The sequence below is a fragment of the Carassius auratus genome, chromosome 9, assembly GCF_003368295.1.
Source record: "Carassius auratus strain Wakin chromosome 9, ASM336829v1, whole genome shotgun sequence".
NCBI classification, from domain to species: domain Eukaryota; kingdom Metazoa; phylum Chordata; class Actinopteri; order Cypriniformes; family Cyprinidae; genus Carassius; species Carassius auratus.
The window spans coordinates 3,148,173-3,171,702 of NC_039251.1; the positions used below are offsets into that span (position 1 = coordinate 3,148,173).

Consider the following 23,530-nt stretch of genomic DNA (forward strand, 5'->3'; position numbering starts at 1 on the left):
CGTTTTGCTGAACGAGTCGGTAAAATGATCCGAACTTCATCACTATTAAAGAATGTCCATATGATGAAAATCACTGGGCTCCGAAACAACATGTCAGCGATTTTCAGTGACATTCTTGAAAATAATTTCTTTCACAGAACAAAAGAAAGTTATACAAGTTTGAAACAACATGAAAATGAGAAAATGATGATTGTTTGAATATTGCCTTTATTAATTCTTGCTGCTGTTACTGTGGAACCTGCATGAACACAAACAGTTCCACAAAATAACCCCATAAACAATGTATAGAGGAAATCCTAACCAAGAGAAGAGGTTGAAAAAGAAAAAAATATAGATTTAGATATTACGGATACAAACACACTCACCTCACTGATGAAGTGGGACCATAAGACCTTTAATTTAAGATTTGTTCAACTGAATATGGCATACTATGTTTCTGATCATTGAGATTCTTAGTTTTACTGTTCATGCAAACCAGTGATTTATTACCTTCGTGTGCCTAATCAACACAGATTAGTTTTTCTTCATCCAGCTCAGTAACAGTATCTCCCCAGCTGCTCTTCTTTGGCTCTCGCTGATCACTTTTTGTGCCACCAGACTCTGTCTGTGACTCTTGCCCAAACTCTTGCCTCTTCTGATACACATCTTAGCCAGACAGATCCTCCATCTGCAAAACAAATAAATAACAAATAAACAAACATAAAAATTAAACAGCTTTCAGGATAATAGAAATGTTATTGAGGTGTCACTTTATTTTTGATGGACTCCTGGTAAAATTATCTGTTTTCTTACTTTGCTTTACCTGCAACAAATGTAATATATTTCTTCAACATTAATCAAAGGTGATCTTTCTTTTTTTAAATAATTTTTCCTCTCAAGAACTGGTGTTTGGTAACAAGGGCTGAAGACACCTTGTTGTGTTCGCCTGTTGCACACCTGAAAATAGAGAAAATCATTTTTACCCTCATCATTCTCTAACATTATATTTATAATATTATATATAATAAACTTATTGCATTGTTGAAATTACCATGTATATGTGCACATCTAATCAAACAGACCTTGAATAATATACAGGTTTTATTATGTATAATATTATTAGTAATTGCACTCATTATTGTAAATCAATAGTAATCTTCTATTAAATAATCGTTATTGTAAATAATCTCAAACTAAATCTTCTGGTGTCACCATCAGTAGTACTTCATGGTGCTGGTGCCACTATCTTCAAATGTTAGTCTGGAGCCTGAGACAGTGACTGTAAGAGTCAGATTACTGTTTGGACACAGCCTCACGGCCTACAATTACTGTCCGAACAGTACAACTCTGGACCGCTCTGTGTGTTTCTAACAAGTATTTGCACAGCAGTTTATTACAAAGCTCTGCTACATAGGCCTATTAAACTTCCCAGAGAGTGGAATTAGTCAAGTTCCCAACACTTCACCCAAGGAAGGTTCAAACACTAGCTATAGTGTAAACCAACATAATTTAACTAATGATTATTTAATCCAGTAAAACCAGTGACTATGGTTGCCTGAATCCTCAAACACAGGAGATAACTTCAGTTGATGTCAGTTTTGTTTGCAGGTTGTTCTCAAACACATTTGAGCTGTTGGTCAATCAGTGCTCATGTTTGCAGGGCTTGCTCTACTAAACAGCACATTACAGCCAACAGATGTCCTCTACTCACAGCTGCACTGGGTCTGAGCAGCCATCAATACACTATTAATATACACATTATATTAACCTACATCTTCTTTGTGATGCTTGTTTTTTCTTGTCCTCATTTCTCACCTCAACTTACAATAATACAGAGAGTGCAGCGCCTGAATGATATTTATGAAGGCATGTCGAGAGAAATGGCTCTTTAATAACCATCATAGGGATTTCAGGGGATGTGCCTTTGACAGACAGTGCTTCTGGAGAAGTACAAGAAGGGAGTGTACTCTCCTCTCAGCTTCCAGCCTGGAGCCGACCAAAGACCTGTCCACATACCACCACAGCACACGAGCATCCTTGCCCCCTGATGGCTATCCTCTGGGTCCTTCGGAGAGCTGTTTTGTGTTGACTCACCATCAGCAGCTGCGCATGGCTTCTCTAGCAACAACACAGGTCATGGCACACCAAAGTGAGATTGGTACAAGACAACAAAGCACAATGAATGAATGACATGCGTTGAGAATGACACAAGTTACTTCTTCTAGATTCAGGGAACTGTAATGTTCATATATCTGTACATGAATATACAGAGATGAGGGAGTCATTACAACAATCAAGGGAAAGGTTGATTACTTTTACTTTTATCTTCCAACACTTTTGGCTTGAAACATTCAGTGATTCATAGTGATTTCAATCCCTGCAATCAGTTTCCATCAATTTGTACAAATCTTTAGGCTAATGTTTTATTTTGAACTGTTTCCACAAATGTACAGGATCTGTTGTTAACCTATTAAAGGTAATTTTTCTGTAAATGTTATTTGTTTGTGTGTGTGGTGTTCTGAATTTATAATTCATTAGTACTTAGATGTATATACTGTATGGGAAACAATTCAATCATGTTTATTTGTCACATGCATGATGTAAAGTTTCATCAGCAGTAAAATGAAATTACAACACTCCTGACAACTTGTAAAAACATATCAATTATTTATAAACAAAAACAATAATTATAAAAAAGTTAAACAGATTTTTAGTTTTAATAGATTTAAAATATTCTAAATATTCTTATCACAGAATTTACACTCCTTCAGTCTATTAATCAGACGCTCAATGTGCAACAGCTTGGGTCTCCCTGACCTCCTGCTTTAGCATCTGAGGTCTCCCAGCGAGAAATACAGGTTTGGACACACACTTTCCAGGACACACAGTCATGCACAAGGAAGCCTCTGTCGATCATAACTGCTATATCTGGTCTAAGCAGAGTAAGAATACCTCACTCTACAAAGATACAGAACACTTACAACAACACAGTTCTGATGGTTTAGAATTTATTTCCATTCATTCAATCAATTTGGTTCTAAAAGAGCTAGTGTTAGTCATAAAGTGAACATCCTGGCTTAAAATTACAGCCATATATTGAACTGATTAGCTGATGCATTACAATACGACGGTTCCCAAATGCTTTCGGGTCGGGTTTAGGTTAATATTCAATGAATAGCTTCGGGTTCAGGTCGGGCTTGGGTTTGTAGCTAAACTAAAACTACATGCAGTAGACTACGCTGGTTTCATAGACACGCAGACACACAACCATTGGACACAGAAACCAGACATCACACAACACGGACACTTTTATTAGTAAAACAGCTTCGACAGGCTACTGACTCGTAACGTTATATTTCTCTGCAATGAGTGAGTAAAATCACAGTTTATGAAGTAACTCAGCCTCATTGCTTGTAGAGGGTTCGGGTCGGGTTTGGGCTCTAAATGTATCAGATGATCTCAGGTATGGACCGGGTTCAGCCTTCGGTTTAAAGACCGTCCAGACCTCTAATGCCTACTAAGACTTGCATATGTGTGCATAATGTTTTGACCCTGGATGCTTACAGAAGGATAATATTTCATTTAAGAGCCAGAAATATCATAAGCATTCATAATTTTGTTGGTTCATGCTGAACTGGTGTTGATAGATGTACTCTTTTTAATAAGTCAATTTATATTGTCACTGTTTTTAAGTTACATTGTCTGAAGGGTTTCCCAGTTTTTCAGGGTCCAATTTTTGTTTGTATTATATTTATTAAGAAGGGGCCAATTATAATCTTGATATTTAAAACATTTTCATGTGTGGAGATTTAATTTATTGACAAAGTTTGAGTGAACGAGAATATATTCTATGAAACATGTTTACGTTTATTTAATTAAATATTTTAATTTTTTCAATATATTTGGATTTATATAAATTTTATATATTTACATGTACAGAAACGTAATATGTTAACAAATATTAGAAATTATTATATATACATATATTGCAAAATAATATTTTTACATAGTCTAATATCTTAATGTATTTAAATATAAAGGATATAAATATATGTAAATATTTCCTATAAAAAAATATTTACATATGTTTAATATAATTAAAAAGCAGCCAAAATATATTTTTATATATATTTCTAAATATATTTATATTTATAAATATATAATATATTTTATTCTATTTGTTTTTAAGATATTTAAATATATAGAAATCTATTTATTAAAAATATATTTCACTCTCTGTGACTTCTGTATGGGAACAACACTATAGAAATGTGAAATCAGTTCATAATCCAATAATGCATTACAGAATAAAGTAAAAGAGAACATAACATTGATAATTAACAAAACATATATTCAAAATTAGTCCATAACATAATGAACCTAATTACACAAATTCTATAATTATATACAATTTGAGTTAAAGAACTGATTATATCTGAAACACACTGACACTTGATAAGAGAAACATTGCGCTAAATTCTTAACACTTGTAACTGTTACACAAACCATGAGTTTGTTTGCTCTAACATTGTGTTTTAATGGTGCATGTCCTTTTTAAATAATCATAACTTGCTCAATTTTCTACCAATTTTCAAACTGTTTGGTTTGTTATAAACGTCAGAGATGTTCTTATGACACTGCATTATGACTATAGCTCTGGTCCTTGATGGCAGATGCAGTGTCTGTCACCACGCTGATCAACTTTCAGTCAGTCTTTACCTGAAATGTACAAGAGACTGTTGTCCACAAGACCATCGAATCAGACGAGAGGGTAGCTGTGGTCATGTATTAGGGCAGGAATGTCAGCAAACGTGGATGGAAGATCTTCTCCTCATATCTGACAGGTTTGAAGAGGTGTTGAGGACAGATGGTAGGGACTCATCCTGCGCCGTCACATTGCCTCTGTTTAACATCAGCTTCCTAAAGATCTACTTTAACTGGATGACATTAGGGTTGTTATTCCAGCCACCTTAAAAAAAAACAAGATATACGAGTATAGTACACAGATATTAAATCCATGCTTTAAAATGTTTTATGCTTTTAAAAAAAGACAAATTAGAACTAGCCACCCCTGAATGATCTTTCTACATAAGTTAAGTTGAATGACATTATCACACAATTCAGACTGTACCAGTGGTGATCAACTCTGAACAGATTCAGTCTAACACAGGCATTTTTCTAAATACTTCAAATGGTTTGTGACACTTTCAGGTACTGTGTATGTCTTCAGAAAACACATTTTACAAATAACATAAAAACTTACGGAGCGACAAACTGAAAACAATACAAGCATTTGCTGCCACTTTGTGTCCCTCAGCGTCTGGTAAATATAAATGATGAACCCTAGCGGATGCTAGGAACTAAAACTAAAGTGACATTTAATCACACATTGATATATCAATCTTATACACCTTGAATTATTGTTGGTCAGTGATACACAGATCCTTTGAAGATGAGCTGGAAAGTTAAAAATGTTTGGCACAACAGCATCTTTAATCTGGACATTCAGCCCCGTTCTGTCAAAGTCCTCGCTCCTGAAGAAAAGAAACATTCTGTGATTGTGGAAACAAACTTGTAAAAAGCTTTGGGTCAACAACAATCTTGTAATACTATTATGTCATAGCCTCGCTGTTCCTGTGTAACAGGACCTGTATTGTACACACATCCACTGAGTAACTAACCATTATCCCAAATATAATCCTAATATTGTCATATCTTACAGGTGAAAGGTGATCCACGGGCTCTCGTTTTGAGACGACGGCGATTGGAGAATCTGTAGACTGCACAAAAGTCTGGCATCTTCTCCTGTAAAGCCAGCAATGTCCTGTATCATAATGTAAGATGATTTTAACAAACCAAACCGACTGGAAATCATGTGCAACTTCAGTTCTATTGAAAAGAAAGAGCAGTTCTGTCTCTAACACTGATGTGATATTGCTGTGTAGCAGCTAAACTGTAACTACTAGATCTCACTCAGAGCTTCTTGTTATTAGCCAGATAATAACTACAACCACATCCACAAATATTGTCATTTAGACAAAAGATTAGTTGTCATAAAATCGTTATTGGTGTCAGTAAAACCTTTATAACTGAACAGCTCGCTTGTGATCTCAGCCTGTAGTCGTGATACACAACTGTGCTGCACGATTAAGTTGTGTTTCGTAAAGTAAAGCTGCAATTTCAACATGTTCAAGCATCCAGAATAATAGACACATTAATAACGTTTATCTTTGACTGTCGGGTAAAGTGTGCTGGAGCTCGCGCCGGTGCGGGTCAGAAGTGCGGATCGAGGCGCATAACTGCCGCTAGGGGACGCTCGCGAGCACCTTCTGAACCCTAAAATGACAAACGGGACACTCTACGGTCTCGTGGACTTAACGGACACGCGCACGCAGCGGCTATTGTAAGTCCATAAGAGCGCGAGGACACATGAAGTGTTCATTTGGGACAGGAACACTCATGCACTGCCCAAAAACACAGCACGCAACACAGATAAGCGTCCCATTCCAACAAACACATAATTAATAGTTCCCACTCAGATTAACTGTACTAAATTCCTTCTTTGTTTGTAAGGGTAGTCTTATCAATGTGCGCGTGACATAGTTGTGCACGTGCAGAGTCTGTCAGAGCGGTTCCAGTTTACTTTCGGTTTCGTTTTCTCTGCCGCTGTTTCAAAGAGTTGTAAATGTGAATCCATCATTCCAGAAGGTTTGTACCAAATTATACTGAAAACACATCTGTTCTACTGTTTCTATCTCCTAATTACATAACTGGCATCTATTACAGGCCCCAACATTAAATCTTACTCTTAAAAATTCCTTTGCAGGATAAATATGATTCATCATTTTAAAATGCACCTCTTTACATTTAGACTTGACAGGAAATGTAAGAAAATTATTTCTAATTTCAGACACTTTTCCTGTCATAATGATACAATTATATTATATTATTAAAATAAGATCTCTTTACCAGTGGCGAAGCCAGGATGTTTTTATAGGGGTGGCCAAGTAAGGGCCAGCAACCAGTCTGGGGTGGCACAGAAATCTTCATTATTTTATATAAAAAATGTGTTTGACTATAATGTAGGCATAATGGGCTATTTTAGTGCCTTAAACACAACTGAGTACAATTAATTTTTTTATTATTCCTCACCTCCAGGTATTTTAATAAAGGGGCTCACTTTAGTTTTATTGCTCATTCAGCTTCTCAAAACTTGTAAATGCTTGTTCTCCAACATTAATCATGGATGAGGCGTGCAATGATAAAAAAAAAAAAAAAATGTGAAAAAGGCCAGAAATCAACATAACAGTAGAATTTGTTTATGCATTTAAATGGTTTAATTTTCGCATATTTTATAGTATAAGTGCACTGTACTATAAAATTAAATTACTAATAAAAAAATACAAATCAACTTACGTCTGATATTGTGACCTCAAATTGCAGAATAGGCTATATTTTATTTGAACATGCATTTGAGATACATGGTTTGCTGCTTATACACGCACAGTTTGCAGCTTTAATCGCCTTTTCTGTGATTTCATGACTTAGATGTAGACATCTTCAAGACTAAAAGACTTTAAACAGCCCTTTAATCACAGAGCAAATAAATAAGTCAAAGCTTGTTCTTATGTTATAGTTACTTAAATCTAGGCTGTCACACTATATTTCACACACTGGTTGGCCAAAAATATAACATTAGCTCTACTGAACACACACATCTGCAAAAAAACACCCTCAGTCTTCAGTCCAGAAAATAGCTTTTCATATTTCATGGCGCAGCAGTTGATTCTGTTCCCCTCTGGAATTCTTGTTTCCTCTCGGGTTGCAAGGTCTGTGTAATAAACCCAACCAAATAGTTTATCAAACATTGCCCCAAAGTAGCCTAAATTGTGCCGCATGCAAATACACCAAACACACCTGGATGTAAGGAAAGCAAAAAGGGACAAATCTCTTGCTACACTGAAACATAGTAAAATGATTCTCACACTCCAGTTAATGTTCTGTTATTATTTTTCTTCATCTTGCAGTTGTTCCTTTGTTTTTGTCTGTAAAAAAAACATTTAAAGAAAAGGAAATAATCCATGTCATGGGACCTTTAATGGTAACACTTTACAATAAAATTTCATTTGTTAGCATTAATGCTTTAACGAACATGAATGAACAATGAACAATACATTTATTACACAGTTTGTTAATCTTTGTTAATGTTAATAAAAACAGTTATTCATTGTTCATGTTAGTTCACAGTGCATTAATGTTTACAAACACAACTTGTGATTTTAATAATGCATAAGTAAATGCTGAAATTAACATGAACTAAGATTAATAAATGCGTCTAAATGTGGAAATATTGTTTACATTAACATTATTTATGTTATTTATTCATGTTAACTAATGTAATTAACTAACGTTAACTAATGAACCTTATTGAAGAATGAATGTAGATGAGGCATTAAGTGCACGGCACTGAGACCAACTTAACATTTTATAGAGTTTAATGTAAAAATGTTTAATGTATTTACATGTGCTGTTATCATAAAAGAACTGTTCATTTTAAATATTACAATATATATCGTCACACACTACATTAACACGATATCGAAAATTGTTGCTTGAATATCACAGTTATCATCAATACCGGTATATCACGACACCCCTAGTCTCATCCAATCAGTAGGAAGTATTACATTCACAAACTATACCTACTTTTGTTTAATTTTGTCTGACTTTGTGGCTTTCTGGGTGATTTGTTTTTCACTTCACAAATATTTTACAGCGTGTCATATATAATCTTACCCCAGTTTCTCCAGTTTACAGCGAGGATCCTCCAGTCCAGCACAGAGACACTTCACTCCCAAATCTCTTATTTTATTCCCAGACAGACTCAGTTCAATAAAAGACCTAAGTTCTCCAGGAGCCTTTCATACAATTCTAATATGATGATTTATTATCAGAGTTGTGCTGCTGAAACTGTGATACTTCTTTCAGGATTCTTTGATGAATGAAAAGTTAAAAAGAAGAGCATTTATTTAAAATAGAAGACTTTTCTAACAATAAACAATATAGAGTTCAAAAGTTTGTGGTCAGTAAAATGGATTCTTTTTTGTCTAAAAATAATAGAACTCTTTTAGGATGTATTGTTGATTGTTTTGATTCAGATCGGGAATTCGGAGCATGTTCGCGACTCTGTTGATTCAGATTTATCAACTGAGAAATCAAGTTGAGCAGCAATGATCATGAACTCTTAAAGATGATGATGAAAAGAAAAGATAATATCGCATATAAAATTATATCCTCCTATATAAATTATATTCCTCCTCAGATGATTATTTAACATGTTTATTATTGTGGGGCATTAGTGTGTAAGTGCTACACACACATACACACACACAGGGACAGACTGGGACTAAAAAACGGCCCTGGACTTTGACTAGGCCCGGCCCAAAGCAGTTCAAAGCAGAGCAAAGCAGATATTTAGTAGGTGTGTTGATAGTTTGCAATTCACATGGAACTAAGTAAGTACAGCCTTACGTTTTAGTTAAAAAATCTGTTGAGAATACCATTTTACCCATTAAGAATGTAACGTTACGTACAGTACCTTGCTACCCAACTTAGTGTCTAGCTCGATCGCTAGCAACATATGTGGTTTTATTAACAAAGTTCGGGAGAAGCACGATCAGATAATCATCCAATTTGGCACAGGTGCATCTCGTTTAGCTAATCATCTTAAATAGCACGCAAGCGTGTATATATATCCAGTCTTCCTGGATATAGCCTATATATCCATATATATCCAGTCATCTTATCACAGGCCCAATCTTCCTTCCGACGAAGATATCTATCCGCCGAACACCAACAAGCGTCATCGCGTCAGCTGCTCTTCTCGCCAAGCCACACGTTGTGGCCAAAAGCTCGTGCAAATCCTTGAGCTCGCCTCACTCGACAACACGATTTTCTCGCCAGGACCGGGCTCTCTTATAATGCTGGATCACAGCAGTGCTCCAGTTCTCCCCGCAGTAAACCTCTCTCGCTTTTTCAGCCGTGGCGCAGTTCGATGCTGCCTCCACTAGCGGCGAAGACCGTGCGTTGTTGTAGTGGCATGTCGTTCGTGAAAGAATCGTTTTTTTTCGAATGAATCTTCTAGGCGAACGAATCGTTCTCAGTTTACACTCATTCATGAAGAATTTTTCAGAGTTGTCATCCACAATGAGCGAGTTTCATATGAGTCTCAGAGATCGAGAGCTCTCATTCGTGAACGAAAGGACTAAACCGGTATACATGTCGAGCCGATTAAACGGATACATGTCGTTCGTAAACGCAATGAACTGGTACATATCTTATCTTAACAAAATTGATGAGAGTAAACCTGGTCAGTTAGCCATTTAGCATGTCAATCTTGCAAAATGTAAAGCGCAGTTATAGGTACTGTGCACATATGCTTGTTTACATATTTAGCATACAAAAGATAAATTCCACGTTTAATCCCCGATTTATGAACGTGAATATATAGATCAATATATGAACCGTCTGACCAAACAATTAAAATGCTAATCATGCAAGAAAACCCCATGATTTGCTCATCTGAACAATTTAAATAGACGTTATATATAGAATGCGCTTATGAAGACGCCACAATTTGTTAAACGGCGTTATGACTTAACTCGAAGCAAAGGCTTTTTGCAGAGTTGTCATCCACACCGAAATGTCTAAAGACATTACACTTACTTTACTGTGCATGTTTAAACCTCACTGAGATGATACAGACATAAGTTTCATGCAATTATTCCGGCAGGATCAATTATTTAGGGACATATTTCACCATTTACTGGCATGATTATTCAGAATTTTTCAAAAAACGCAACTGCCTCGTGTTTGGCTGCAGAACAACAAGTGTGAGTAAAATTTCTATCGTCTTTTTAGGACTGTTATATGAAAAGCATGCAAAGTAAATGTCTTTAGAAACGGCTTGAATTTGAATATCACATTACTGCAATTAACGTTACTGCTATAGACATGTCTATTGGTACAATGGTTTATAAAACTAAACATGCTACATCGTTTCAAAGCCTCTATTTTCACAGTCCATACTACAACAGGAAAACAGCATCCCAAATTTATCTGCTCTGGAGGCTGTTTAAAAGGGCCCGAAGGCCAAAACGAGAGGAAAAGATGCTTTTCCAACAGGACTGTATTAATTCAGACAAGGTTTGAGCAATTGTCAAATCAGCCAACAACTAAAGCAGCCAAAGCAAGCATGAAGCTACTTTTACTTGCAACACGGGCCTGCACATCCCAGTATTTCCATCCTGTTACTTCTGCTAGCAGTGCAAGCTACACAGGTTCTTCAAGACATTACACACCCCAGCCCCTTCCCACGACCCACAGCTACAGCAGCTGAAGCAAACGTGAGGCCGCCTCCATTCGTAAACGCGCCCTCAACTCTTCCGCTCCCTCATGCTACTAACCATTTTTCTGTTCAGTGGCCTCCAGCTCCAGATTTGCCAGAAGGCAGAGGGTACAAAGACCTATTAGTGGTCAGGCCGATTATTTTATTTATATATATCTATCTCAAACCCTCTTCAGCCAACCCCTCTAACGCCAGCTCATCCCCTTTCACTAAAACTCCTAATCTACCATAGCTAACTCTCCTAACATGCCCTATCTGTCTGTAACGGTCAATCCTCACTTCAGCCATCCTTCCGCAGGAGCTTTCTCTGTATCTCCCCACCGCCGCAGTATTGTCCGCTCCTGCAGGAGCCTTTTCTGTTTTGTCCTCACTGCCGCAGCAGTGTCTGCCCCCGCAGGAGCCTCTACCTATATTTCACCACTGCCGCAGCAGTGTCTGCTCCCGCAGGAGCCTCTACCTATATTTCACCACTGCCGCAGCAGTGTCTGCTCCCGCAGGAGCCTCTACCTATATTTCACCACTGCCGCAGCAGTGTCTGCTCCCGCAGGAGCCTCTACCTATATTTCACCACTACCGCAGCAGTGTCTGCTCCCGCAGGAGCCCTTTCCATCCTTCCCTACTGCCGCAATTCTCGCTGCCGCAAGAGCCTCAAAAAAAAAAAATATATATATATATATATATATATTTTATGTCCATTCTCCAATTCAACCTCATCAGGCTCGCTTTTGTCCAACTCCGGAACGCCCAATCTAAATTCACGACGGACCCTCCTTTCATCAATGACTCTGGTTTAAAAATATTAGTAATAAAGTATTCTTCAAAAAAAAAAAAAAAAAAATCCATAGATTAATCGAGTAATAAAATGTTTTTGCTTAATTACAAACATAACCCCAGGTATTTATTCAATACAGTGGCTAAATTAACGAAAAATAAAGCCTCAACAAGTGTTGACATTTCCCAACACCACAGCAGTAATGACTTTATGAACTACTTTACTTCTAAAATCGATACTATTAGAGATAAAATTACAACCATTCAGCCGTCAGCTACAGTTTCGCATCAGACAGTGCACTATAGACCCCCTGAGGAACAGTTCCACTCATTCTCTACTATAGGAGAGGAAGAATTGTATAAACTTGTTAAATCATCTAAACTTACAACATGTATGTTAGACCCTATACCATCTAAGCTCTTAAAAGAGGTGCTTCCAGAAGTCATAGGTCCTCTTCTGACTATTATTAATTCCTCATTGTTATTAGGACATGTCCCCAAAACCTTCAAACTGGCTGTTATTAAGCCTCTCATAAAAAAGCCACAACTTGACCCCAGAGAACTAGTTAATTATAGACCAATCTCGAATCTCCCTTTTCTGTCCAAGATACTAGAAAAGGTGGTATCCTCACAATTATATTCCTTCTTAGAGAAAAATGGTACATGTGAGGATTTCCAGTCAGGATTTAGACCGTATCATAGTACTGAAACTGCTCTCCTTAGAGTTACAAATGATCTGCTCTTATCATCTGATCGTGGGTGTATCTCTCTATTAGTTTTATTGGATCTTAGTGCTGCGTTTGACACAATTGACCACAACATTCTTTTGCATAGACTTGAACACTTTGTTGGCATCAGTGGAAGTGCATTAGCATGGTTTAAATCGTACTTATATGACCGCCATCAGTTCGTAGCAGTGAATGAAGATGTATCATATCGATCACAAGTGCAGTATGGAGTACCTCAAGGCTCAGTTCTAGGGCCGCTACTCTTCACGCTTTATATGTTACCCTTGGGAGATATCATCAGGAAACATGGTGTTAGCTTTCACTGTTATGCTGATGATACGCAGCTCTATATTTCCTCGCAGCCCGGTGAAACACACCAATTTGAAAAACTAATGGAATGCATAGTCGATATAAAAAATTGGATGGCGAGTAATTTCTTACTGCTAAATTCAGAAAAAACAGAGGTGTTAATCATAGGGCCTAAAAACTCTACTTGTAATAACCTAGAACACTGTCTAAGACTTGATGGTTGCTCTGTCAATTCTTCGTCATCAGTTAGGAACCTAGGTGTGCTACTTGATCGCAATCTTTCCTTAGAAAGCCACGTTTCTAGCATTTGTAAAACTGCATTTTTCCATCTCAAAAATATATCTAAATTACGGCCTATGCTCTCAATGTCAAATGCAGAAATGTTAATCCATGCATTTATGACTTCAAGGTTAGACTACTGTAATGCTTTATTGGGTGGTTGTTCTGCACGCTTGGTAAACAAACTACAGCTAGTCCAAAATGCAGCAGCAAGAGTTCTTACTAGAACCAGGAAGTATGACCATATTAGCCCGGTCCTGTCCACACTGCACTTGCTCCCTATCAAACATCGTATAGATTTTAAAATATTGCTTATTACTTATAAAGCCCTGAATGGTTTAGCACCTCAGTATTTGAATGAGCTCCTTTTACATTATACTCCTCTACGTCCGCTACGTTCTCAAAACTCAGGCAATTTGATAATACCTAGAATATCAAAATCAACTGCGGGCGGCAGATCCTTTTCCTATTTGGCGCCTAAACTCTGGAATAACCTACCTAACATTGTTCGGGAGGCAGACACACTCTTGCAGTTTAAATCTAGATTAAAGACCCATCTCTTTAACCTGGCATACACATAACATACTAATATGCTTTTAATATCCAAATCCGTTAAAGGATTTTTAGGCTGCATTAATTAGGTAAACTGGAAACGGAACACTTCACATAACACCGTACTTTCTACATCATTAGAAGAATGGCATCTACGCTAATATTTGTCTGTTTCTCTCTTGTTCCGAGGTCACCGTGGCCACCAGATCCAGTCTGTGTCCAGATCAGAGGGTCACTGCAGTCACCCGGATCCAGTACGTATCCAGACCAGATGGTGGATCAGCACCTAGAAAGGACCTCTACTGCCCTGAAAGACAGCGGAGACCAGGACAACTAGAGCCCCAGATACAGATCCCCTGTAAAGACCTTGTCTCAGAGGAGCACCAGGACAAGACCACAGGAAACAGATGATTCTTCTGCACAATCTGACTTTGCTGCAGCCTGGAATTGAACTACTGGTTTCGTCTGGTCAGAGGAGAACTGGCCCCCCAACTGAGCCTGGTTTCTCCCAAGGTTTTTTTCTCCATTCTGTCACCGATGGAGTTTCGGTTCCTTGCCGCTGTCGCCTCTGGCTTGCTTAGTTGGGGTCACTTCATCTACAGCGATATCGTTGACTTGATTGCAAATTAAAACAGACACTATTTCAACTGAACAGAGATGACATCAATGAATTCAATGATGAACTGCCTTTAACTATCATTTTGCATTATTGAGACACTGTTTTCCAAATGAATGTTGTTCAGTGCTTTGGCGCAATGTATTTTGTTTAAAGCACTATATAAATAAAGGTGATTGATTGATTGATAATTATACTGATGTGCGCATGCAAAGTAAATCTGATGGGTAGGATAAAATGTCAGGACCCCGGACTTTTATTTAGTCGGGTTGACGTACCTTTTCAGTTCTGTGTATGTGATGTGATGCTAGTTTTACTTAAATCAAATGGTCAAATGCTCATGAACTGACTGTCAGAGCAGTTCTGGAGATGTTGTTCATGTGTTCAAATCCTTATTTAGTGAGACAGCAGATGCAGAAATTACTGTGAGCGTAACGCGCGCTTCAGTGTGTGTGTGATAAAGGAAGTCGCGCTCCTGCTCCATTCATTAACAGAGACACACAGAACATGCAGGATTTACATTTAAATACTGTTCCGGCTTAATATTTAGAGATATTAATTCGTGAATTGGATGTAAGTGCAATGACCTATTTTGATTAATTCATTCAAAAAAATAAAAATAAATAAATATTAAATAAATAATAATAATTGGCAAAGTTCCGTGCCATTCCGCGTTCAACTGTAAATTCCGTTTTTGTGACTGGATTCCGCGATCCCCTCCACGTTTTCTGCATCGCGGAAATTGTAGGGCCCTAGTTGTGGAATGCCAGCTCTGTCTTGCAATGGACACATGCCACAACGTTCTCTTTACGTCCTCAAATCAAAACACTGCTGACTCCTTGCAGTACGTGATTTTCGGACGCAGCGCTTGTCTCCTTCCGCCAAAAAAAAAAAAAAAAATGCGTTGTCACATTTAAAAAAATAAATCATTGCGAAAGAACCTGACGTGAGATTTAGAATAAATTAAAAGAGGCTTCGAAGCAAAGGAATTTGCCTACATCATTTTTTGTAATCGTGTTACTCGAGGAATCGTTTCGGCCCTAAACCTAAGCAGATCAAAAGGGGCCTCTCACATAATCCGATAGATGCCCTCGGTTGTTGTTCATCAGACATTTAAAAAAAAAAAAAATATATATATATATATATATATATATATAGGGACAGCACGACTGCTATTTGCCTTCAGATTAGATGTAAGGGTGAACTCGTGAAGTGCTAGTAGCTCACATGCAAAATCCTGCTCATCAATTAACTATCAAAATAGTGTTAATTTTGGTGCCTAATCTTAATAATCTGGTTAATTTATGAATAGTATAAATTAATATAAAGTTAATTGTGTCCGTTTGTAGAGGAACATAATTAAAACAAAAGGGATGGAAAAATAGTAATTAAATTATTTTAAAGTCTAAGACTTGATATGACCTGTAAATTATCTGACTAATCAGATTATATGTCATGAATCGCAATTTCAGTCGTATTGCCATTTATTAATTTCAGCATACTGTATCCCAAACTGTAAATGTTTACTCTTTAGAGTAAAAGCTACTTTAAGCATCAAAAGAATATTGTCAGGGCACAACAGTTTTACAGCTATCTAAATTATTTAACTACAAGGTATCATTTTAACGTTGTATATAATATTAAAAAAATAATAATAACGTCACAAATGCAGTATTTGGCAACATCTGTTAACAGAATCAGGTTCATTGTTATTGCCTATTTTAGACTCTTGCCATATGAAATAATACCCATTAGTAAATTCAGATTTCTAGGCACAGGTTGACAAGGACAAGGATTGTGCCCACTCTTACAGAGGCCTGCTTGTTTTGACTGGTGCACTCTCAGAGCTTGTGTAGACACACAACTTATTCCCTTTTGACCTTTGTGGTCATTTATTCTGTATTTAGCTAAATGTTTATTTCAGAAACCAGTTAAATACAGTGTTGGTACAACTAATCATCTCATCTGGTTGTTTTGCAGGTTGTTGTAGTACAGTTTACTGGTTAATAAATAATTAAATTCATCCATGAAAAGTAGCAAAATGTGTAAAGTGCATGATTGCCTAAAATTTAAACATACATATTTAAACAACATTTTAAAAACTGTTTGAAAGATATAGCACTGTTTAAACCAGCTTGTGATATTAGAGTTCTGCGACAATTATGTGGCAAACTGTTCAGGTACTTTTTGTCTCCCTTCTGTAACCTGAAGACATGAACTACAACTTTAAAGATGTTATTTATTTTTGTACTTTAAACAGTAATCATACAGACTAAAATATGTGGCACCTTATGATTAAATTGCATATTAATTGAGGTAAATGCAATGTTTATGATCATTTAATTGTGTTGTCAATGAATTCTTATTTAACAGGACAGACAAACCATCTCTTTTTGATGGGCTGTTCATCGCACAAGATGCCAAAGTGTTTGCCTTTGTTGACCAAATAAGAAGCCAGATGTGCAGTGTAAGGATTTATTAAACCATAACCCTTAATTTTTTTTTTTTTTTCCTGGTATTACATTTACCATATTGTTTCTACTTTCAGAGGACAGGTCATGATGTCTGTGGTCCGGCAACATTTACAGCAGGCAGAGAAACATCTCAGAAGTCCAGGGCCAAGGTGGATGAAGAGGGCCTTGAAATATCTGTGTGCAGACATGGAATCTTGCTGCAAGGCTTAAATCACTATCGTGGTGAAATATATGCCTACCCAATGTTCCTGCAGAAGGAGCTGGCACAAGTTACAAATGCAACATTCTTTTGTATGGACATTACCTGCAGGTAGGCTTGCAAGTTTACCATTGCCTATTGACAACTTAAGTTTTTACTGATATTTTACGATTATTAATCTATGTTATGCATGTCAATAACACCATGACTAGCTAAAAATCACACATTTAATATATTATGGACTTAGAAAATTAATATGGTGACTGTGTTATCAATTTACTAGTTCCAGATATTAAATGCAATATGACAGCACAGTGTTCTTTGATTGTTTACATGAATTTTGCAAGTCACATATGTCCTTGCATCTCAAATACAAAGTGTTTTTCCCATTACAGGTACTGGCCTTATTTTGAAAAGATGGCAGAGAAGTTGCCTGAACTCCAACCACTTACCATGATGAAGCCTTTTCTGTCTGTAATGCATGCCAAGGCTCACACTGGCAAATGTGAGGTACAGTGTGCAATTTAAGTGTACGAGTTTCAGTTTTTATAAGCATATTCTTACAGCATCAGAAATATTTAGCTGGATTTTTATCTCTTTTAATATGGTGTTTCAGAAAAGGTAGTCCACATTAGTGAAATACACACACACACACGCACACACGAGCAATAAACTTTTAAGACGGTTACAATTACTACTAATGATCATACTGTTACAAAATCAGCAGGGCTGTTTGTAAACCCTTCCAACTGCAGATGTGAAAGCTTTACTTTCATTATAATACTACCTCAGAACATTTATATTTTCAATATTTGCTAATGCCACCAAATTCAGTTTAGGATACACCGACTAATCAATATGTTTTTAATGACAAATGACTTGATCTTATGTTTTGGATCAGGTTAGGTGGGGCGGTAGAAGCCAGGATGGTGCAGGAAATACTGTTGGTGAAGAGGTGGAACAGGTCAATAGCTTTCTTTCAAGGGCTGCTCTTACTACAAAGTACATGACCAAGTCAGGTTGGTTGAAAAAACTAAATCGTTAACAGCGTGTGACACAATTTACTAGATAGTACAATGGATTTGTTATTATCTGTTTTGTGTTTTTAAGGCAGAGCAGATATGATAACTGTGCTTGCCATGGCATGGAATCGTAGGAAGGAAGAAAGTCTCCACAAGACACTGGTGAAAAGATTTATCAAAGTAAGAAGGCTATATTGCATGTTAACCTTAAGTGTCTGAGTTGTTTTCTGGGCCCTGGAGGTGTTGTGACATGCATTTTGTATTGTATGGTCTCAGTTTTTAATAATGTTAATTACGAGTATAAATCAAAATTAATACTTTTATAAAGTACATAGATGTTTAAAAAATATGTGAGAAGACAAAAGGTACTTGACCCTAAAGTAAAAACAAAGGTTGATTTTAGATGTTATTTGTCATTTACTTACTTGAATGAGGAGACACCATGATCAAGAAAGTGGTTTATACAGGGCAAGGCTGACCCCTGTGAATTCCCCAAATGTACAATCTTGACTGCAGAATTTATGGTAGTGGGGGACTGCAGGCACGCTCTCCCTGCATTTTTTTTTCTTTCTAAGTTTTTCTGGGGGCATTTGTGGCCTGATTTTGTAGTGATACTATGTTGTCTGTATTTTTATTTATTTTTAAATAGAGTACACAGAGAGCAGAAATGGAAGCAGCCAATCTTGAGAGTCTCAAGCAGGAATTAAACATCTCTATGGATGATGCAGATCAATGGGTGTTTGATGTCAAGCAATGGGCAGCCAGTGGTATGTTGTATAGCCACTGATGCATAAATTGGTACTTTATTTCCATAAATGTGGCTACATTTTTGTAGTGATACCGTGTTTTCCGTAATGTTCAACTTTGCATATTTCTGTTCAAGAGAGACAAAGTACTCACAGTAGTCAGGAAGAGCTCCAGAGAGAAATCGATGAAATGATTTATTCCATCCGAAGAAAAAAGCATGATCTATATCGACAAAATGGTATTTGCTACTATGTCACTCAGCTTGCATTTTTTAAGTGTTTGTTCTAATAATATTTTTGAATTTACAGACAGCAACCAAACAAGGCAACGCAAACGGAGGAGACTAAGTGAGCTCAAAAAGACACTCCAAGAGAAGATACTGCAGTACAACACCCTTCCTGGCTGTGAAGAGAAAATTGACACAAAAGCAGCATGCTGTCTCTCAGATGATTTTATTCTACCTTGGGAAGCACAAGGAGATGGTAAGTAATGTGTTATATATTTGTGCTTTTTAAAATTCACAAAATTCTGTTGATTTGTTAATACAAGTAATAACAGTCAGCAATTTAACACTGCCACCAAATGAAAAAGGTGAAACATACGGTAAAGAATGGGTGTGTGTGTGTGTATACACACACACACACACACACACACACATATATACAGCACAGACCAAAAGTTTGGAAACATTACTATTTTTAATGTTTTTGAAAGCAGTTTCTTCTGCTCATCAAGCCTGCATTTATTTGATCAAAAATACAGAAAAAAAACAGTAATATTGTGAAATATTATTACAACTTAAAATAATAGTTTTCTATTTGAATATACTTTAAAAAAATAATTTATTCCTGTGATGCAAAGCTGAATTTTCAGCATCATTACTCCAGTCTTCAGTGTCACATGTAACATCAGTCGATCACATGATCATTTAGAAATCATTCTGATATTCTGATTTATTATGAGTGTTGGAAACACTTCTGCTGTCTAATATATTTGATCAATAAAAGGTTAAAAAGAACTGCATTTATTCAAAATAAAAATAAAATTCTAATAATATATTTTCTTTACTATCACTTTTTATCAATTTAACACATCCTTGCTGAATAAAAGTATTGATTTTATTTTTAAAAAACAAAGAAAAAAAATTACTGACCAGTAGTGTATATTGTTGTTACAAAATATTTATATTTTAAAAACATAGCTTCTTCTTTTTTTTTCTTTTTTTTTCTTTACTTTTTATTCATCAAAGTATCCTATAAAAGTATCACATGTTCTGAAACAATATTAAGCAGCTGAACTGTTTCCAACTTTGATAATGAATCATCATATTAGAATGATTTCTAAAGGATCATGTGATAATGATCCTAAAAATTCAGCTTTGCATCACAGAAATAAATGATAATTTAAAGTATAATAAATGTAAAAATTATTTTAAATTATGATAATATATCACAAGATTACATTTTTTTTCTGTATTTTTGATCAAACCAATGCAGGCTTGATGAGCAGAAGAAACTTCTTTCAAAAACATTAAAAATAGTAATGTTTCCAAACTTTTGTTCTGTACTGTGTGTATAATATATATATATATATATATATAAATATATATAAATATATAAGAGCTGCAATAACAGAACACATTCAAAAAGAAAGCCATATTTATCCTGAATCTGAAAAATCCATTCTAAGCATGAATTCAAAGTCTGTCAATTCTTCCACGTACACAGTACATACATACAGAGAATTGAAATTTTGTTACTCTCAGACCCTTGGTGCTTACAGATAACACTACAGTAGAGCATAAATATACAGATAAATATAGATTAAATATTACATATAACTATACTAATATACAAGTAAGGACATGTAATAGAAATAAAGCATAAAATAAAAATAAAAAGTTAAATCAAGCAGCACAGGTAACCTGGCAGATAGAGTGCAAACGACTTAATTTAACAAATATGTGCAGATATAATGATTGTATTGCAAAAGGGCATTTTCAGTCAGGGTAAAGTGACAAAAATCTCAAAGAGCAGTTCTTTATTTACTGACAGAAAAGGTAGTTGAATGAAGTGGTTAGCAGACCAGTGCTACACAAAGTGACTGGTGCAGGTCAGAGTTGAGGGAGGTCACATGAAATAAATCAGCCTACCGATTTGGTATCCTACGTAATGCAATATGTAACCCAGCCAATACAGTATGTCTTGATTTAAAAACATTACTGAGCATAACTTATTTTGTTTATTTTGTAGAGTGATGTTTCAGATATTACCAAATAGGTGTATTGGCTGCATTATTAAATGCAGAAATAGGGATGATATAGTTAGGATATTATATAAATGATCAGCCTTATAAATTGTCCTTGTTGGACAAGTTCTTTATCAATATTATTCTTAAGGCACACAAAATGCCTAATGAAGAACACTGTGCTAGGCATTAAGCTGAATATGTTAAAGTGTTTTAATTTTTTTTCCCTCCTTTTTTATTTAAAAAAAAAAAAAAAGTAGTGGTGAGTCTCCGCTTAAAGAGGCAACTGTTTGACCAAGTCATGCTGGTACGGCGCATGGAGGAGGAGAAGATAATAATTGTAAAGGAGATGACTCAGCATTATCAACATCTAAAAAAAAACATTGGACAAACTGGACATCCTCCTTCGGGAAACTAAAGAGGACATCAAGATCCACAGTATGTACAGTGAATGTTTTTTATTTAAATAATGCCAAAATATGTTGATGCCAGTAAGCTAATGTTATGGTTTCTTGTACATATTGTTTCAAATCTAAAAGTAATTTTAAATCACCTTTTTTGTCAGCTATTTCTTAGTCCTTGGCATTCAAACTGCAGTGCATATTTCCCACTATATAGTTCATGAAATGCTGCCTAATTATCAATGTCAATTTTCTTAACCCTTTACTTAAGATCCACATCGAGAGCTGACCGAAGAGGGGCAAAGGGGGCTACATTGCTGTATCTTACACAAGCAGCACATTCTGCAGCAAAAACTAGCAGCAGTCACCAGCACCTATGGTAGTGTCAACACAGACCATTCCTTCATGCTAGAAGAAGATGATGAAGAGGAGAGTGAGGACAACAGCAGCCCACAGCTTTCTGAAGAAGAGTTTTAAAGTTTTAGCACAAACATTGGAAGCATTGGATTCACCATCTTCAAACTCTTTCTGATTTGACTCTGGAATTAAATATATGTCATATTATAAAACAAAATAAGTAAAAGTCAGATTTGGATAACAGAAGCCTTTACATTACCCATGATCCTCTGTCACCACTGTTACAGAGACACAGCTAGCACAGCTTGCTTACTTCTTGTTACTTTTATATTTCTGATTTTACATTGGGCATTACAGAACACATCAACTGCTATGTTATTGCACATTTAATAAAATGTATATTCACACACACACACATATCTATATATATGTATATATATTTAATTTGTATGCAGAGACTTAATATTTAATCTCAAGTTTTATATCAATATTTAAAACATTTAAAGTAATTAATCTAATTACAAATACTATTTATTTTTTCTTCTATGGGTACCACTAACAATGTTTCAAATGTCAACATTAACTACATTAGTCATAATGAACAACAGCATGTACTTATACAGAACTTGTAGAATAATGTTTATTTATAGTTTGTATATATTGTAAATACATACTGATGTTTCTAATTTTATAGCCTATGGCATTTTGCTGACAAGTGGCCAAAGCAGGGTAATAGAGTCCATAATGATACATAAAAGCTCATGTGCATATCAGTCATATTCCTTTATTTTATTTGCAAAACAGAGAAAATCATATACAAATATAATGCCTGTGAATCCTCATGTTGCAGTACTACATATAAGTGGCGTATGTGGATATGAAAGATGTTAGTACATTTGTATCTTATTTTCATATATTGTTTTCCAGATGTTTATGAAAGGTTAGCCCAAACTGTATTTCCTCAATCAGTGAAGCCATGTAAGCTATTTCTTTGATATATCGTTTTTGTTTATTTGTCTTTTTTTCTTCAACTGCTTACACACAAAATACTTAATTGTCATACAATTTCTGAAACCTGACACTTAACCACAAAAGAAATCTGCTAAACCATACACTAATTCTCAGCTTTCCATGTTTGATAAAACACAACTCGCAGGATTTCCTTTCAAAGACAACCAAATAAAATGCCACACTAATTCATCAGTCCCTCTCAGTTACTCCTTACATGTACAAACACTCATTGCTTTACTTAACTCCAACAGAAAAAAAGTAAATAGTTTGATTTCAATCTTGCCTTTGTCTTTATCATGAATGTTTCAACATCTCTCTGCCAAATAATTTCTGAGATATCTGAACCATCGGGTCAAAGAGACTTCCAAGCAGTATCCTGGCATATCCTGACATTACCAGGACATTTGTTTATTGTCTGCTGCATTCTGAAC

General features: G+C 35.9%; 3 protein-coding genes and 1 pseudogene across 6 annotated transcripts in view; all 4 read left to right on the top strand.

Annotated features, from left to right (window-relative positions):
• LOC113109173 (NACHT, LRR and PYD domains-containing protein 12-like) overlaps positions 1-23,530 on the top strand; it is a 1,059,377-nt gene that overhangs the window by 748,284 nt on the left and 287,563 nt on the right.
• Positions 1-23,530, top strand: part of LOC113109178 (NACHT, LRR and PYD domains-containing protein 12-like) — a 365,574-nt gene that overhangs the window by 273,826 nt on the left and 68,218 nt on the right. The gene's annotated exons all lie outside the window — the stretch shown is intronic.
• Positions 17,717-22,214, top strand: LOC113109209 (uncharacterized). The gene is made up of 8 exons (XM_026272868.1): positions 17,717-17,824; positions 18,216-18,333; positions 18,425-18,516; positions 18,986-19,103; positions 19,220-19,321; positions 19,392-19,565; positions 21,591-21,768; positions 22,003-22,214. Exons 1-7 carry the CDS (start codon positions 17,732-17,734, stop codon positions 21,746-21,748), a joined length of 855 nt encoding a protein of 284 aa, XP_026128653.1. The 5' UTR covers positions 17,717-17,731; the 3' UTR covers positions 21,749-21,768; positions 22,003-22,214.
• On the top strand, positions 18,754-18,892 carry LOC113109402 (uncharacterized; annotated as a pseudogene).

Excerpts from the sequence above, each read along its gene's own strand:
- LOC113109209 (XM_026272868.1), top strand. The coding sequence starts at position 17,732 with ATGGCAGAGAAGTTGCCTGAACTCCAACCACTTACCATGATGAAGCCT. Across the intron at positions 18,334-18,424 it reads AAAGTACATGACCAAGTCAG|GCAGAGCAGATATGATAACT; the intron begins GTTGGTTGAAAA and ends TGTGTTTTTAAG. Across the intron at positions 19,104-19,219 it reads CAAGCAATGGGCAGCCAGTG|AGAGACAAAGTACTCACAGT; the intron begins GTATGTTGTATA and ends TTTCTGTTCAAG.